Source organism: Sturnus vulgaris, chromosome 2 (genome assembly GCF_052056855.1).
Source record: "Sturnus vulgaris isolate bStuVul1 chromosome 2, bStuVul1.hap1, whole genome shotgun sequence".
Taxonomy (NCBI): Eukaryota; Metazoa; Chordata; class Aves; order Passeriformes; family Sturnidae; genus Sturnus; species Sturnus vulgaris.
This window is the reverse complement of record NC_142244.1, coordinates 60776928-60795886: the sequence shown is the minus strand read 5'-3', so window position 1 is coordinate 60795886 and position 18959 is coordinate 60776928. Positions and strand designations below refer to the sequence as shown.

The 18959-nt window shown below is 44.8% G+C and overlaps 1 protein-coding gene across 1 annotated transcript; it reads left to right on the top strand.

Moving 5' to 3' along the window:
* The first annotated feature begins 1326 nt into the window (after positions 1 to 1326).
* On the top strand, positions 1327 to 14687 carry CNMD (chondromodulin). Its single transcript, XM_088159708.1, has 7 exons — positions 1327 to 1398; positions 1636 to 1770; positions 4188 to 4328; positions 7363 to 7476; positions 10115 to 10268; positions 11427 to 11629; positions 14001 to 14687. The coding sequence occupies exons 1-7, from the start codon at positions 1327 to 1329 to the stop codon at positions 14214 to 14216; spliced, it is 1035 nt and encodes a 344-aa protein (XP_088015834.1). The 3' UTR covers positions 14217 to 14687.
* The last annotated feature ends 4272 nt before the right edge of the window (positions 14688 to 18959 follow it).

Sequence of the window (18959 nt, the reverse complement as noted above, 5' to 3'; positions counted from 1 at the left end):
CTTCCACTATCAAGATCCCAGGAATTCTAAGATGGAGGGGACATGTCAGTAGTGTGTATCAACTGAACAACCTACCAGACGAGCAAAACGGAGAAGAAGGGGGAAGAGAAGTATAAATACAGACACATACTTTGAAAAAAAATATTGCTGCAGAAGAGCTGGTTAGTGTGGGCCCTGCTCTGGAGTGAGATGGGGCCCCATGTGGCAGGGTCTCCCCAAATGAACCTCCCCTCACTGCTGCCTCTCTGGGTAACTGGAGCTGGGCCACTGAGCAAGAAGGGCAGGGCAGGGTGGGTCACAACTCAGACCCACTCCCCATCACACTCCTTTTTGTGTCTCGGTTTCTGGCCTTACAAAGGATGCTGTGCTTTGTGTTTGACACCACCAGCCCCAAAAGGGTCGAGCACAATTTATTTTCCAGCATCAAAGCATGCACACATAGAGACATGTGCATGTGCGTGTATGTACAGGCAGGACATCCATAAGGGGTGTGAAGGAAACACAAACATGGACAGACACACGGACAGACACACAGAGCCAGTTGTAGCCCTTAAAAGCTTGCCATGTACAGTATTAGAATGAGCCAACAGATACAGATGAATATTCCTTCCACCTAAGAGTTATGATCCTACCATACCTCAGATACTCAAAAAAAGGCCCAGTTGAGCACGGAAACAGAAGAAATCCTAGGGATACATCTGCTTCAGGTACAACAGTGCAAGGTATCGTCATTAAATGAAAAAATTAAATTACCCCTTTACTTTGCCCCCACTTAGCCTGCAGCACGCCTGGGCTCGCTGCTCCCTTTCCTAGGTCGTGCCCAGCCTGGACATGGGGCTCAGCCGGAGGCTGTTGGCTTGTGCCAACCAGAGAGGTGTTTTGCGGAGCAGTCACCGACCAGCAGCCTGTCAGCTCCAGCGCCTGTGAATTCCTGTGGCAAGTGTAAAAAATCAGTTAACACGTTGTTCTATTTTAAAAGCTGGGGTTTTTTATGACGGCCGTCTGTCTGACGGGGCACCCCTCCTCTCCGCCACGGCGTGAGGGGGGTGCGTGTCCCCTATAGCCCCGACCCCCGTGTCCCCTACACCCCGGCCCCCTGCTCTGAAGCTCGGTTGGAGGGGACGGCGATGGGGCAGGAGGGCGCAGCCCCGGGGAGCTCCGCCGGATGCCGGGCAGCTGAAGGGGCTCATTGTGCCCGGGACTGGGCGGTGCTGCCCTCCCCGCGGGCCGGGGCCGGCGCTGGGAGCGGGGCGGGCCGGGGCGGTGCAGCCCCGCCGGGGCTGGGGCCGGGGCCGAGCCCGGGCTGGTCTCCCTCCCGCGGCAGCCATGGCAGGGGGCTCCGAGAAGGTGCCCATCGCCCGAGTGGGGTCCGACGATGTGGAGCTGTGCCTACCCCCCGTGAGTGCTGCCGGCAGGCACCGGGCGGGACGGGGTGGGATCGCGACAAAGCGTATGGGCGTGAGTTGGGATGGGATGGGACGGGACGGGTCGGGACGGTTTGGGACGGTAGGGAACGGGCGGGGTCGGGACAGGTCGCGATGTAACGGGACGGATCGGGACAAAACGGGTCCGGTCGGGCCCGGGGGTCCCGGGTCGGGGGTCCCTGCCCGCTCCCACCACCCGCGCTCTCCGCAGGCGTACGCGGCGGCCGCGCCCCCCGGGCCGGGGCGGCTGCTGAAGGCCGGGGCCGCGGTGCTGATCGCCGGGGCCCTCCTGCTGCTGGCCGGGGCCATCGGAGCCTTCTACTTCTGGAAAGCCACGGAGCGGCAGGTGAGCGTGGCGGGCCGGGCCCCGCAGCCCGTCCGCACACGGGGCCGGGTGGGAGAGCAGCTCTCGAACGTACGGAGAGGCACTGGCTGGAAGCGCGTCTTGCGAGCTCTATAAAGAGGTCTTTAAGCAGACCTGTAGGTTTTTTTCCGTGCTTTCAAAAAACCCAAACACCTAAAAACCCAAAGCCATAATCACAGTCTTTGGCGGCTGTGTGGATGGAGCTTCCTGGAAGCACATTTATTAGCGAACACGGAACACATCTCTGGGAGCACAGACTCTACATTGATTTTTGCTCACAAATCCTCAGTGAACTCAAACCCCAACAAGTCCCCAGGGATTCACATCCTGGGCAAACTCCAGCTCTCAAGACAAAAAAGGCATTGAAATGTGTAAATTCTTTTTTCACAGCCATCTGCATTCCCCATCCAGATTCTACCTAGACCCTCAAGTATGTAATGCTATAAATTAACCCATTAACAGGCATCATTAGTTCTGGTGCTTTGTATGGCTGTGCATACACTTAGGTTTGCAGCTGTGGAGCAATTTTTAAAGTTAAGTTGTATTACTTACAGTTTCTGGGGTACACGAGAAATGCTTTATGCAAAGAATGAAACTGAGAAGCTGGTGATCAGTTAAAGACCCAAACTTCAGAGCATTAGAAAACATTTACAGATTAACTTTTCTTTCTGTTTACACAGAATTTGAGTTTAAAACATATTTGAAACATGATGGTACACACATGAATGTAACTTTCTTCATAAATTAAATTAGTACCCTTGAGTTTACTTTGGAAGAAGTTTTATACTGCCTCTGGCCACACGCCAGCCCTCATCAAGGAGAGCCTTGTGTGAATTCCAGCAGCCAGAGCAAAGGTGGCCCTGTGAGATATAGTCCTGCACATAAGGATAATTCAGATAATCAGAAAGAAAAGTACAGAATCAGAAAATCAGAAAGAAAAAGTTTTATAGCAAAAGACAGGACACATTGCTGACCTCCAAGACCTGCTGCAAGAACCATGTGCTTTTGAAAAGGGAGAGGCATGCAAATGGTGACATAGGCAGGGGACAGTGCTTTCAGCTCTGTGGGCACATTTGTGGAGTTCTGGACAGTGCTTCCCTTTTTTAATGCTCCTGTCATCTAAATTCAGCCATACAAAATACGTCACATTCACAGTTTTCATTAAGCTTCAAAGTTGATCTCTAGGTGAAGACACTGGAAAAGCAGAGAGTTATTTTTCCAAGCTGCCTTCAAACTCAGAAAGCTGCACTTGACTTGCAAATGTTTAGGAAGCAACTGCAAAAATTATATCCAGAGTCATTCATTAAAAAAACCTAATTTTTAAATTTCTGGTTTTATTTGATATCTTGAAATTCTTCCCTAACTGACAGTATCAAAGGCTCGACTCTAGCTCAGCTCCTATCAGGGGGAGACCACATACACTGGTCTGGTTTTATGGACCACATTCAACAGGAGTCCTAGAAAGCAGGAATATGGGAGTGGCTCTGTATAACTGAGGAACCGTAAATCTTTAGCACCTTAGACTTCCCTGAGTGAAGGTGAGAGAAGAAGAAATTTGTCTCTAGCTGTCTGTCAGTGTAGATTTATCATTAAAATGCTGTACAGGCTTTTTTAAGATCCAAAATAAACTGCTTGTGCAGCACTTTTAGCAGAGCTGCACAAGAGAATCACAAAACCCCTCCACAGATTGTGGTCTTCCAGCAAATACAAACCACGCTGTAGCTATCCTCATTGAAAATAGGATAAGGGCAAATACGCTGACAAGGAAAATATGAGCCTATACAACTTCACATCCAATTTAAACAAAGTTCACATCCATTACAGGCTGGGAAGTATGTTCGTATTCAAGAGGAACCTGTTTTCCTGTGCCTCAGCAGAACATCCTAAGAGATAAATAGGGGTTGGCTCCTTCAGAGTAGGACATTCATGCCTGCTGTCCTTTGGGAATCATGTCAGTATAACAAGCAGTTCCTAAAATGTCCTAGAAGAAGGCTTTTAGGTGAGAGTGAACATGGGTGTGGACTCACCCCACATTGTTTTTGAAGTAAAACTATAAGCACTCCCTGGAAGGGGGATCTCGGCTCTCCATTCCTACCTGATGTTCAGAGCTGGGACAGCTGTGGGGTCAGAGATGGTTGCTCAGGGCTTTATCCAGTCAGGACTTCAAAATTTGCAAGGATGGAGACCAAGCCACCTCTCAGGGCTGGCTGCCCCCACTGCCAGCCTGCCCCAACGCTGAAATAGTGCAGTGTTGGTTGTTGGAGGGTCATCAAATGCCTGCAGCAGCAAAATTTAGGAGCTAAATAGGGATATGAGAGTCAGGTTGACCCATTGCCCGGTGTAGGAGGAAGGCAATAAGTAATTACTGGTATGTGCTACCACTCTTTTATTGATTCCAGGTGTACAACGTTCACTATACTATGAGCATTAATGGAAAAGTACAAGATGGATCAATGGAAATAGATGCTGGAAACAACTTAGAGACATTCAAAACAGGAAGTGGGAGTGAAGAGGCTGTTGAAGTCCATGATTTTCAGATCGTAAGTAGTGCCACTCTTGTCCTTCATGTAACACACTCCAGAGCTGTCTTAAGGACACTTTGCTCTGCCCTGACTTCTCTGCCCCAGTCGGTCTCAGATTCCTGCCTCCAATCATCCACACAAACACTTTTGCATCCACACAAACATTTTGCTTTCACTGGGAGACAGGCAGTTTGCTCTGAAACAAAAATTTAAGTGCTTTTTGGAGATCAGCCATGCCAGGTACCACTCCGGGAAGTGGTGTGGATTAGGCTGCATCAGGTTTGGCTCCATGTAAATACTTTGCATTTTCAAACCACTGAGCAGAACCATGACATGTGACCTTGGGGTCTTACTAGAAAAACATTCTGTCAGGCTGTAATGCAACCTTTGCATGATTTCATGTGGTTTGAAACTAGCAAAAACGCCTCCCCCAAACATCCCTGTTTGAGGAACGTAGGGTCAACACAGTAAGCCAAGGAGACACCACTCTACAGTGCTTGCCTTGGGGAGCTTTCTTTGTCCTGAGGTCAAGGATGGGAGCTGCTCTCCATGGCTTGGCCTGGGTTCATGCCCATGGCAGAGGATGGAGGCATTTAGCACAGTTCATGCATCCATGCACCAAACACGAGGTGCTGGGCCACTTGGGCTGATAGCAAACACACCTGGGCAACTTGTAGCTTCTCAGCACAGAGCCTGCACGAACAGATGCCAAACCTCAGCAGAGCTCAGCAGCTAGAGTGGGTCTCTGAGCTGCCCTGAGCTAATAAGGCACATCTATGTGATCCTGCAGAAACCCATTTACAGGGCCCAGACCCTGCAGTTAAATGTTCCCAGGTGCAAAGTCAGGTTCTCAGAGTTAAGCAGTCTCCGAGTCAAAGCAGCACCTAAAATAAAGATACTGCTGCTAGGAAGCATCTCTGCTTCTGGAGCAGCCACCTTTCCCTGGCTGGATCTAGATAACCAAGGAAATCCAGCTCCTTGGCTTTTCAGCAAGAGCAAACAAATCCATGCCAGGAGATGCTGGACCCCAACTTTCCCAACAGCTGTGGTTCTGCTGCCTTTGTGCAACTCTCATTAGCATCACCATAGCAACATTATTAGCAGCTGAGTAAGAGCATCCACAGCAAGCTCTTCTCATTTGCCTTTGCCATTTCACATCTGCACAAAAGCACCAGTCCACTGGAGGGATGCTGAATTCATTTTGCCTCCACGTGTGTTGCTGGTGAGATCCTGCCTGTCACAACCAGGTCACGAATCAGCTCGGAACACCAACCAGCTCAAGGAACCTCCCAGGGACAGTGCCTGCTTGTAATTACAGAGGTCAGGGACAACCTCAGCAAAGGGATGATGCCACTTGGGTTTTCAGCCAAGAATGCACACAAAGGAGAAAGCAACTGAAGACATGTGCTTCCAAGTCTCTATTTATTTACATTAGCAGTTTTGGATTGACTTGCACTGCTGGAATTGACTGCATGGTCAGAGAAGGCTTGGATTTGGTAATATTAGGGTATTCCTAGCACACTTGGTACACCACAAAGCCTTATGTCCTAATGCACCCATCCTTGCATAGCCATTCCCTCTCTCGCTACTTTTTATAGTCATTTTGTTTTGAAGGGGGTGTGTCTGGCTACACAGGACATGGCTCAGGTGCCCCAGTACCATCCATCTCATGCTGCAGGAGATCACAATGTGATAAGTTGGAAGGGACCCCCAAGGATCATCGAGTCCAATTCCTGGCACAGGACCATCCCCAAGAGTCACACCCTGTGCCTGGGAGCATTGTCCAAATGCTTCTTGATCTCTGCCAGGCTGGTGCTGTGACCACTTCCCTGGGGAGCTATTCCAGTGCCCAGCCACCCTCTGGCTGAAGAACCTTTTCCTGAAACCCAACCTAAACCTCCCCTGACACAGCTTCAAGCCATTCCCTTGGGTCCTGTCAGTGGTCACCCCAGAGCAGAGATCAGTGCCTGCCCCTCCTCTTCCCCTCATGAGGAAGTTACAACTGCAGTGAGGGCTCCCCTCGGTCTCCTTCAGGCTGAACAGACCAAGTGCCCTCAGCTGCTCCTCATACAGCTCCCCTCAAGGCCCTTCACCATCCTCATGGCCCTCCTTAGGACACTGTCTAACGGTTTAATGTCTTTCTTACATTGTAAGAAAAGCGCCCCAAACTGCACACAAAGGCATCCATGATACCCCTTCAAGGCAGATCAGAGGGGTCATGCTGACACCCACACCCCTTTTTTCTCCTGGCAGCTAGAGGCCGGGCAGAAAATCAGCACAACTTAAAGAGCACTAAGTACTTATATTTAGGTAGGTGACTGGAGCAACCACATGAAAAACAGAAGTTTTGCCATTTATCTGAAGGCATCTAAATTTATAACGTAGAAGAGAGCTCTTTTATGGTTATCCAAAAACCTACAGTAGAAATGTAGAAACTACAGACAAAGGCAAAATGTTGATGCCCAAGGTTCTGTCACAGGGCTGGAAGGTACGTCCCAAGACTTGCAGGAGATTTGCTCCTTCTCTTGCTTAAAACTAGACATTTATGGTTTATGCAATTGCATTTCACCCTAGTAGGCCAGATGAAGTCCCACACACAGATTTCTGTACCAAACTGCCCATCACAAACTTCCCTTTGCTGTCACAGTCACTTATTTGTACACACTGAACCAAAGTGCCCCCACATTTTTGTAAAACTGTGTCACAAGGGTACCACATCACCAGCTAACACAATTTCAAGACTGCCTACGTTAGGTGCTAAGTTACAGTTCAAATCATGTCAACTAATTCCTTAACAGAGCTACTTCAAGTAGCCTACAGCCTGCATGGAAGCACTTACATAAAACAGCCTCCCACTTCCAAAAATCAAGCAAAAACTTCTAGATCAATTTGACCAAAATTGTGAAGCTACAATGATGAAGGAAGAACGTTTTACTGCTTCTGGTTTTGAATAAGATTAACCTTCAGACTGAAAATTCAGTGGCACTTTCTTGGGGGTGGTGAGGAGCTAGAGGCCTGTGCACAACCCTCTGCCTTCTTTCTGCTTTTGCAGGGCATAACCGGGATCCGTTTTGCTGAAGGAGAAAAGTGTTACATCAAAGCTCAGCCGAAAGCTCACATCCCTGACGTTGATGCTATGACTAAAGCAAGCCTCTCATCTGAGCTGGTAAGGGGTAGTTTGTTGAGTTTTTTTAACTAATCCTTGTATAGAGAGAGCCTAAAGGAGGTACTTAAATACAAATAAAAATGGCATTTGAAAGCCATTCAGGCTCATGGTAGGGTTGTTGAACATAGGGCAGGATAGCTAAGGATTCATTGACTGCTTGCAAGGAATGAAGAGTTAAGAAAAGGTAAGAAAAATAAGATTGATGTCAGACACGTCACTGTATCCAGGGACATTGTGAGAGGCTGCAGATGAGTTAGTGGGGAAGCCACAGACTGATTTCTACCAGATCAACAGGAGATCTCTGTGACAAGAGCACCTGCCTGAGACCAGGCTGTGCACAAGGCTGGAAGGGAGGGCATGGAAGAAGCAGCTGCTTTAGTCAGTGCAAAGGAGGACTGTGATAGATCCCAGGAGATTTCTATCAATGCTCTTGAGCAGAAGCATGAACTCCATTCACTCTAGTCAGTAAAAGGGAATTGTGGAAAACATGGCAAAAATTAAAACAACTCAGAAGAAATTATTTTTAAAAATACAACTTTACCTTCTTAGCATAAAGCTTAATTTTACATGTTAGCTGGATTTCACATAGAATTCACACCACAACCAGCACAGAAGCTTCAGTTCTCACCCAGATACCACCAAACCTCCTCACATTTGCCCAAAAAGCTGATTGCTTTATGTGCTCAAAGCCTGAGTTTCCCAGAGCTCAGACCCCCAAACTCATTGCTCACACAGGAGTGGCTCCAGTGACGTGAGTCCAGCTGAGCCTGGGCGCTGCTGGGGGCTCGGTCACTGGCAGGAGAGCACAGGAGATGCACAGCCCCTTTCCCTGAGTTTGCTCTGCTCCTAGGAGAATAAAGGCAGATACAATTAGCTGTGAGAGAGGTGCTGTTAAGGCTGTGCCTCCCTGCAGTGGTGCTGTGACTACTGAGCATCTGCTTTAAAATCAAGGGGAAAAAAGATCTCTCCTAATAGAATCAGGAAGGCTGGCAAATGTTACAAAGCCTCCTGAAGCTGGCAGGATTTTCCCCATGATGGGAAAGAGAACTTGTGTGAATTCCAGAGAGACGGCTCCGTCTTTCCTGACTTGTCTTATTTTAAAGGCAGCTGGCCTTGATTTAATTAGAGCTATTGCTGGAAGTCAAAATTTGACTTTTTCATCTTTCTGTAAAAACAAAGTCATAGACCTGACGACATTATCCTAGATAATCAAAAAGTTATTTCTAATTCTACCTGGTCACAGTAAAACTATTTCCTCGTCCTGTTTTTTGTGCATCTTCTCCAAAGATGCATCACCTATGTGACTGTTGCAATGAATTGCATGCACCAAGCAGGTGACTTAGTGCTACCACTAAGAAATTAACTTTTCCCTGTCTCTCGATTTTCCAGACCAGATGTACTGCAGGAATGATAAAGTAGTATTTATTTTTCTAGGCCAAGTCATCTCTCTAATATGGAAGTATTTAGGAGAAAGTATGCCTATGCTCTTTTCCTACAATAGCCATCATAACAACAGTACATACAAAAGTTGTTGAGTAAAATAAGTTTTATAGATACCCAAACTCTGGCTGCTCACAAGCGAGGACCATTTCAAACAGAAACAAAGGATATTTTTATTTCAGAAAATTAGAGTCAGGTATTTCTGATGTTGATAAAGGCTTTAGTGAGAGAATATAAAAAAAGAGCAGTAGACAGATTGGATAGCAAACTTAAATTACTTGAGACCTACAAAATAAATCAATAAACACACTAAAGAAACACCAACTCAAGGGAATAAATTGATCTAGTCAGTTATATAACAAGTCTTGATGACTCTTATGAAAGCAATTTAGAATTTTAACTTTGAAATCATGCTGGTTTTCATGATTCAAAAGTTAGTTTTCTTTTAATATTTCACCATTGCTATAAAATACTTACACATTTTATGTAAAATAATACTTTGAACTAACAACTTTAAAGAATCAATCACTGGCATTTTCCTACATTACTTTGAAGATATGAACCAAAAACCTGCAGGGTACACTTCAAAAAGGCAGGCTCCTTTAGCTTGCACTTCAAGCTTTTGGTCAATTGAATTGCTTTTACCAAACAAGACCTTTAATCAGACCAATCACATTGACTTGAAGCTGGAGTTCTTGAGCTATAATCCTCTCTAAAACTTTTGAACAAGATTCCACCCCTCACTCCCCCTACACACACTGTAAATACAGTTATGTATTGAGAATAAGTCAAATGAGAAGAGGGCATAAGAAAAATTAGGGGCTTGGGTGTTGCTGGTATTTCATTGCTGCTTTGCTGAAGGTGGTAGATCTTTGGTTTCCACCACCTGAAATTCTGGTGCTTTGGGCTGAAAGATCTTTGACATCCAGCCCTCATGCATGGGGCAGAAGCCTTCCAGGAGTGAGATGGGTAAAATCATAACCCCAGCAAAGGTGACAGTGGCTTTTTCCTTCATTTCAGTGGTGGCAGCCTTTCCCCAGGCTTTGGCTCAGCACGATCTATTCACATTCATGACATAGAAGGATGCTCGGTATTAGTTGCAGTGGATAATTATACAGTTTGGTGCTCAAGAATTAACAGCAAGCAGGCACATGACTGCTCACTGAGCAGCAAAGGATTTATGCTCTTCTATTTGCAGGAAGATGAAATCATGCCTGTGAGATTTGACAAAAACTCCCTTATCTGGGTGGCTGCAGATGAGCCTATCAAGCATAACAGCTTCCTAAGCCCCAAAATTTTAGAGCTTTGCAGGGATCTTCCAATTTTCTGGCTGCGACCAACATATCCCAAAGGTAACATTTCTTTTATTTGAAAGGTATGTTATCCCTCCCTTCATCTAAATGCCTTTCCTATGTCAGGTGTGCTACTGAAACTAGCAAATCTGGGAAACCAGACTCCTTTCCTCCCTTGCCCACACCTTTCTGGGCTTGTGCCAACACTGTGGGTTTGGAGTTTATCCCCTAGATATTTTCCATCCTTCTATTTACTCACACAATTTGCATAGCCCAAGTGGGTGATTTGCTAGGAGATGAAACATTTCCAGAGAGGTCAGCCTCCTTCTAGAAGACAAGACAGCAGTTTAAACTAGCTCCCCAAACGTGTAGGCAGCTGACACCAGGTAGCAGGAACACTGGCCAGGAATTGGAGACTATAGCCTGCCCTGTTTTCTACCCTGCTTCCCCAGAGGAATTCAGTGGAGTGGAAGGAAGATGATTTAAGCCAGCCAGCTGGTGAATGGTTTATGACACCCTGGGGCAGTCCCAGCTCTGAACTTGGGGCCCATAGGCAAGCTTAGCAAAGGTGTTCAGAAGTCACCAGAAAGATGGCGATTCCTCCAGGTAACTTCCAGGCCTAAGAGGAGAGAAGGCTCAAAAATATTTATTCCTCCTTGGTCCATTTAATATCAGAACACTTGGGTGGGACAACATGTGGAAAAACAATTACCACATTTTAGAACACCTGTGGATCCGAGCTACCAGTATTTTCCACTTGCCTCATGATCTTGCATATCCCACTGGGCAACAAAAAAGCAGTATCAAAGCTGTCCAGAACCAGATGTCCTTGAGAGCAGGGCACTATCCCACCATAAAAGCGTTTTTTAAAAGTGAGATGTGTACAGCTGGTCTTGCTAGTGCTGGAAACTGCTGCTGGGTTAGCATCAGTGACTATAGGCTGGGTAAAAAAAACCCCCAACAAATCTCGTCACACACATTTTGCCTCAAGGAGAGGAGGGAGGGGGGGAAAGCAACCATACTGGCATTGACTGCAGACACAACATAGGAAGGCAAGCAGCTCCCATGCAACACATACCAAGTTTGCCAAGGCACAGTTTTGGCTTTCTCTGCCCTCCATCCTCTCCTTTTTTTAATATTTAAGGAAATCACTGAAATATTAGGTAACTACAAGGACACATTCAAGGTAAGATTGTCCTCTGGTGATTATTTCTTCAGATAACCAAAGGAGAGAAATGAAGAGAAACAAGCGCCAATCTGAATCAAACTTTGATGAGGAAGACTTGGAAGCTACTTCTGAAGAAGTAAACCCCAGGTCACGCACTGTGCAGCTCACTGAAGAGCTTGGCCACCAGGCCAATGAAACCAGGCCAATGGGACAAGAAACCGATCAAACATTTAACCCAGACAACCCATACAATGTAAGTATTTGCACTGTAATGTTCCTTCAGAGCCCGGGGGACTGTGTTGGGTGGGTAACACTGGTAACGTGGAGCTTGTCTTTTGTTTTGTTTTTTTTTAAATCTGCACAGTCTTTGCTTGTTCAGCTTTTCTGGGAAATAATAAGACTGGTAGAACAGCTAAGAAGCTCAAAAATGTGTTCCCTCTGTCCTCTTCTCCCAGTTTTCATTAGATTTCAGTCTGAAACAAGCACAAGTGCTTGAGGTTACAAGGTTAAGGCAAGTTGATGCCTTAAGTTGCGTTTTTAAGTTTCCAGAGCCATATGGAAACAGCACTGGAGATCTGACAAGGGTAGCACCTTCTAGAAACAAACCAAAGCAGGTCTTGATCAGACAGCCGAGCCCCATCATTTACTATGTGAAGAAAAGTCCAGTAGCTAGAAACAGGCTTTGCTCTCAAACAGAAATTAGCACCAGACATGACTGCTACACAGGAACACAGCAGAGGTGTCTGGGTGCAAAGAGATAAAGGTCCAGTCAAATAAACTTTCTCAGCCTCTTCTCTATGAGGATAAACAACCCTAGACTGGCAAGAACCTGACAGAGAAGAATCTGTTTTGAGACAGCAGCAGTGGGTGGAGGATGACTGTCATAAAACTTGTTCTCACCCTTCAAGAAGCAGCAGCCCCCAGAAAGAGCAGAGGAGCCACCCTGCTGTGTCCCAACACCTCTGCCGCGCTGCAGGAACACTGGCTGTGCAGGAGGCATCTTCCAGTCTGCTGCACCAGCGCCAGACAATTTACACCCACCATTTGGTGCAGCAGGAGTAAGTCATTTTAATACAACACTGTCACAAGATAAATGCCTCCTGCTTTGGAAGTAAGTCCCAGCTTTGACTTGACATTTATGCAACAGCAGGAGATCATTATACTGTGACAGCATTCTGCCGAGTTGACATCCCTTAATTAAACTTAAATTAATCACTCCAAATAAAGTGGATCTAAATCGACTCTCTCACGAGGTCAGTAAAACGGCAGTGGCACTGGAATGTAGCTTCTCCTCACAGCTACTAACGTGACCATCTCCATGAGGTCTGAGCTGCCCTGCCTCTGGAGGAGAACAACTGCCATAGGTCTGCTCTTCCAGCCAGAGGGCGGCCAGGTCAAATGGAGAACAGCCAGACAGATGCAGCCATCAGACGCCCCTCAGCCTGCAGGGCGGGACTCGCCTTCACCAACAGCTCCTGCTCCGATGCCTATTGGCAGGCTTTCTTAGAGACTGAGTCATTGGACTGACAAGGACCATTAATTATGCTCCAGGTCTTTCCTGAAGGATGAAATTAATCCTCCCTATAGCTATTTCTCTTTACTCACTCTAAGTGGAGCCTGGATGATGAGCTCAGGTGATGTTCATGGTACAGGTATCTGAATTCAAGGATCCTGACCAAGAAAACATCTTGCCTGCTCTCAGGACTGGGCAGGAGTTGCTGGGGTCCCTAAAAACACCCAGCTGTCACTAGTGTCCTGAACAAGCCCAGACAAGGGGCAGGCACCTTTCTGTGTCACTTGTTTTGTTGTGCTGCTACTTCTCGAAAAGGAATAAAAAATGCTTAGGTAAAAAGCTGACTGGTACTTCAGCATTTGTGCACTACTGCTGCTTTTCTTGAAGTAACACCAATGGGCAAAGAACAACCCAAGGTTCCAAAAGCATATCTGGTTACCTTTTTTCCCCAGAAATGAGAAAAGGCATTTTGAAGAGTAAAGGCTTTTTAGGTATTATGTGCATGCTTCACTCCATTTAACTCCTTACTGTCAGATACAGAACAAGCAGAATTCTCATGGTCCACAATGCACCTAAATGTGGCAGGGTGGGAGGGAAGGAACCTAACTGAGAGACAAGAGCCAAATCCTCAGAAAGCTGCAGGGGACCAGGGGAAGAGTTTCCTAAAAATGCTGTAAAAAGCATTAAAATACTTCGTACTAAACCTAATCATAAAACCCACATCATATATTCCAGGAATTCTCACCTTCATGAAAGATTCAGGTAACTATCTTGAAATCTTTTCCATCACTGATATTTAAAGTTTGGGAGGAGCTTACTGTTGCTGGAGCTTTTGCAAGGACTATAGAGTAAAAATAATGAAGTTAGAACTGCCTGTTCTTCCCATTTTACAAGGGTGATTGTTCCAATTCTACACTTCTGCCAAAGAGAGCAAGACAAAAGAAAAAAATAATAAAGCAAGATGTATGGGTCACTTAGAGGAATTTTGTCAACTTCCCCAGGCCCAAGACTGCAGGTTTTACCCTTTGTGGGGTTAACAGGAGCATGGATATATCCTGCTCTTCCTTGAGAATGAGAGCACCAGGATGACATGTAATATTTTACATTCCAGCAGCTGGAAGGTGAAGGGATGGCTTTTGACCCCATGCTGGATCACCTGGGCGTGTGCTGCATTGAGTGCCGACGAAGTTACACCCAGTGCCAGCGGATCTGCGAGCCCCTCATGGGCTACCACCCCTGGCCTTACAACTACCAGGGCTGCCGCACCGCCTGCCGCATCATCATGCCCTGCAGCTGGTGGGTTGCTCGTATCATGGGCGTTGTGTGACAAAATCCCTCGACCAAAAAACCCAAACTGGATTCTTGACAAAATAAGCAGGAATACAATGAACTGGTAGAAGACTAAAACCAAAGCAGCGGTACCGATCCTGCCTTACAAAAATCAGAGCTTGTTTTCCTACACCAAAAGCAAGGTCAGATGTTCCAATTGCAAATTAAAATCTCAAGTTAACATTCATTAGCTTTACAAGAGGCAAGGGTATAATAACACTTCTTGAATTAAAAAACAGACATCCTAAAAAAAGACAATATTAAACTTTGCTCACAATTGGTTTAGCAGTCCAGAAGCTTGCCCATACATCTAAATTCAGCCTTTCAAAACAAACTCTTCTCTTTCCAAGCTGTATGTGAAAATTTATGTCCAATTAAACAACCAGCTCAACTTGTACACTTGGGAGTGCCTTTAATCCATGTAGCTTTCTTAAATAAATCACAAATTAAGTTGCTCCTTGTTGCTATTCAGAGTTGCCAGGTCATTATGAATGGTTATAAACCAATTACAGCATACCTTTCCCACAAAGCTGCTCCAGGGGACACGGGAAAGCGCACATTGTGCTAAATCGGAAACAAACAGCACGAAAAGGGGCTGTGGAAGGGAATGTGAGTGGCCACAGAATCAAAATCCTTGGCACATCCCAACATCAAAGAAGCCCCAGCATCAAGAATCCTGTATCCACGATACCACTGCAGTGTCTAACAAGTATCTGCTATCCAGCTACTACAGCAGAAGTATTTACATGCAGTTGCAGACCAAGGAGTCTCAAGACCCTTCAGAATCTACAACAGACACTGTTATTTATAAATCCTTGAACTAGACACTTCTGACACAAGGTAATAACCCCTCTTTATTTCACATTGATAGCAGCCATTCACACCAGTTCCTTTAGCTTTGCTGAAGCTCACATCCCTTCCCCAAAAGAGAAACTGTTTACCAGACAGGAGGGGAAAAAAAGCCATTTTTTCCCCTCCTTTCTTACCTCACCCTTCTTGTTGAGGCAAACTCTACAATTATTGGGATTGAGCCCATTACACATTCAATCTCCAAGGAAGGTGAAACACTCAGAGGTGGAACAACTAAGTATTTCTAGCCTTGAAAAACAAAAACAGTGGTATTGCACAGCCTTTATCCATACTATGCATCTTGAACCCTACCACCGAGTTTATGGAGCCATCTACATCACCTTTATTAACAAAATGGTTCAATTTTTCTTAAAGTTTGCTTTCTGGAGCATTCATTTTTGTGACTAAACAGCTCTTGAGATGTTGCAAGCCCAGTAATATTATTAACACTGCATGACACAGAAAAGAGGAATTAATTTGACATAATCGTGGCTTAAAGAAAATAAAGACAACCTCATGTGGAATGCTAAACTGCATATCTAAAATGCAAAGTGTTAAATGAGAATAGAATTCAGTATTTTGTTCTATTGTAGCTTTTTAGTATAAACTTCACCTTCCCTTAATCTGAAGGGCAGACTTGCTTTGAAATATTTAAATTATAAACTTCTTAAAAGTAGGATTTCAAGGCCTGTTAAATTTGAGTTTCTGCTTTTTAAACTGAAAATGACCTTGATCATTATGTTGTTTTAGAAGTACGTCTATCATATGCTTAGAAAAGTCAGTTTTCCTTTTTTTTTTACTGCAGATTAAACAAACACATTAAAAAAAACCCAGTTGCTTTCTGTACTTTTTTCAAGGTAGAACGTGTAACAATTCTTCCACATACTCATTCAAGAAATGTCTGAAAAGAAGGGCATCAGCAAGTGAAACACTGGAGGCAAAGAGAAAGAAATGTGACTGTGTATGTGCCTGAACTAGACTGTTGCTCTTTTGCATCTTGAGGCAACCCGTCATTTGCTTTTCCCTGTGTCCCCCAATAAAACAAACAGCCTCCTTCTGAAGACACAAAACCAACTTTCTTGCAGGTGATTTCCATGTCTACACATATTAACAAAATTAATTCTTCCTTAACAAAAGATTGTAATCATTTGCTTTCTAGAGGCAGTCACAAAGCAGGTAAGAAGCAAAAGCAGCATCCTGCTCATGGATATAGAGCTGTCACATATGGCATGTACGTCTCGAGAACACGTCTGTACACACCAAAAGCCCCAGTGACCATAATGTTTATCTATTGCCAAAAGATAGGCAATAAAATCTCATCTCCAACTCAAGCTTCAAGCAAGCAAATTCCTACTTACCTTCATATCAGATTCAAAGAGAGAAAAGTAAAGATCTCGTGCTGCAGCAAGGTTGGAAAAATATCTTACTTCAGAGCATAACATCTGATTTTGAAGGAAAAGTTCTGAGGCAACACCAAGACAGCAGTACAACCAAAAAGGCAACAATGTGAAAAGATGGGATATTCCCTGCAGCTGTAGCTCAAGCTCCAGCTCTAACCGTCCACAGTGATCCTTCCACTACTGTACAGTATTTACTACCAGTGCTGAAGTTTCTCACTGCCACCACAAATGTAATACCTTGGCACACTACAGAGGTTACAACATGTCAGCATTTGGGGAAGTATGGAGCAGGATGTTCCTTGAATCTGACCCTGGGCCAGCAGAAAATAGCTGAAAGATTTCCTTTGGCCAAAAGTTAGGGAAGGAGAAGAGGAATGAGTTTGTCATCAACAGTGCCTCCCACCACAGGTGGGTGGATGTTTGTCACAGCACTGCAGTTCCACTATCCTTAAAACTTAATTACCCATGTGATTTTACTAGGAAGATTAGAATGACAGAGCATATTAGAGCAGAAAAAGGGGATAAACTCAGGCTGGTGAAAAAGAGATGGAAAACACACAGCAATCCCATATGGCTAAATAGATTGAAAAGCAGTGATGGGAAGGCAGGAGGACTCTTTTTTTCTGAATCTACAGTTCCCTTTCTCCCCATTTAAAACAAATGAACTCTTTGTCCTTTTTCATACAGCAATCACTCTCCACTTTTATCTACAGTAAAAAGCAAAAAGAAGCTTGGAGGCAAGGAAGGGAGGCAATTTGGCTTCTCCTCCCATGTAACACTTCATCCCTACTGCAGCACAAAAAATTTCCAATAAAGTTTCAGTGAAGAGCAGACTAATCACTTGTTCCATGCAGTGCAGGGGAAAAAAAAAAAGTAGTGAAGCATAAAACTACAGTTGGCAATGAAATGATTGCTGATTGACATGTCTGGGTGGACAGAATCCTTGCTCAGAAACGGCAAAAGAGAGACTGAACCAGGAGCACCATCTTCTGCTTCCGAGAGGCTCAGCTGGCCTTTTACAGACACACACCTACAAGCTGGCCTTTCACAAGCAGGTATATCAAAGATGAGAGGCAGCCTTAACCTGCAGCAGGCATCTTCCCCGAGAGCAGGAGCAGAGAGCAATCCCATCTATAGTATTAAATGGGAACTGTTTCATCTTGCTGTCCTGTTCCACTATTTGCATCAGTACAAACTGTCTCAGTCTTCCAGACAGTACTATCTAAAGAAGACCAAAAGGCTTGGGAAAAAAGCCCTCAAACAGTTTGAGCACAATTATAACATCATCCATTCTGTCCTTGCAGGCAGTTCTCCTCCTCCAGCCAACTCATTATCACTGTGATACGTATTTCCACTCACCCTCTCCAGTCCCAAAGGAAATTCCCTTTGTCACCATTCTTTTTTTTTTTTTTTTTTTATTCAGAGCGTCTATTCAACGCCCAAGCTACTGCTAAAATTTTTCTGATCTACAGCTTCTGGTACTGTTTTGTGTGTGTGTTTTGACAAGAACAAAATACACTGCTCATGAAGTTCATGAAGCACCTTTCTCCCAGCTTTCAAAGGAAATTTTGCCTTAATCCAATCCCCTCCAAATTAGAAACCCAACACCCCTCACCTCCACACACATTCCCCTCTGCCTATAAGGCAACAAGACTTGCCATTACTGATTAACCTAAACTTGAAGGAGGACCACACACAGATTATCTGCCTGTGCTCAGAAACGTGCTGGAATTTTGTCTAGACCTGCAAACTTGGCTTACAGGATTGAGATGGACAGGGAGTTCTACCACTTGATTGCTACAAGTTTTAGCCTGAAGCTAAAACATTATATTTGCATTACATATGCCTCAAGAGTACCTAAGGAGTAATGCATTTTATTTTACTTTTTGCCTTAAGCTAAGTGAATTGAATCTCAAAGCAGTGAAACAGTACCCACTTAATACAAGAATATATTGTGTTTATCTGACATAATACTCCCATGGTCTTTCAGTAAGTGAAAGACAGAGGAACCTCTGCTATGTTCTCTTCAGTAAGTAAGAGCAACTTGATTGGCAGAAAACATCTTCAAATTACTTTTTAATTTCTGTTTAAGAGATTTTTACCTAGGCTTTTCCCCACAGCAAGCCTTCGCTAAGCTCTGTTAAGTACTCTGAAGACATTTATAAAGCAAGGCTGGCCAAGAGACAAAAACCCAATTTTGTGACAAAGTGAAGCACTCAAGACTTTGTCTTCCTTCTACATTAAAAAGAAAGAAATGCTTTTGCACATAAATAAAAAGCAGCAAAGCACTTATCTGGGAGAATGGAGTTCAAGTACCCATTCCAAATCAAATCAACTCCAATGTTAACATCCCATATGGACAGGCAAATTTTCTCCATATCGAGCTACCAGCTACTCAGAATTCTCTGAAGGTCAAGAAAAGCCTCACACCAAAGCTAAAAATCTTCTCTGAAACACGTCCCAAGTATATGCTTGGAGAAACTCTTCCAAGA

What these genes read in the sequence shown, in the direction of transcription:
- CNMD (XM_088159708.1), top strand. Translation starts at nt 1,327, where the DNA reads ATGGCAGGGGGCTCCGAGAAGGTGCCCATCGCCCGAGTGGGGTCCGAC. An exon ending in AAGTCCATGATTTTCAGATC is followed by an intron (nt 4,329 to 7,362) that starts GTAAGTAGTGCC and finishes CTGCTTTTGCAG; the next exon opens with GGCATAACCGGGATCCGTTT. An exon ending in GCGACCAACATATCCCAAAG is followed by an intron (nt 10,269 to 11,426) that starts GTAACATTTCTT and finishes TTATTTCTTCAG; the next exon opens with ATAACCAAAGGAGAGAAATG.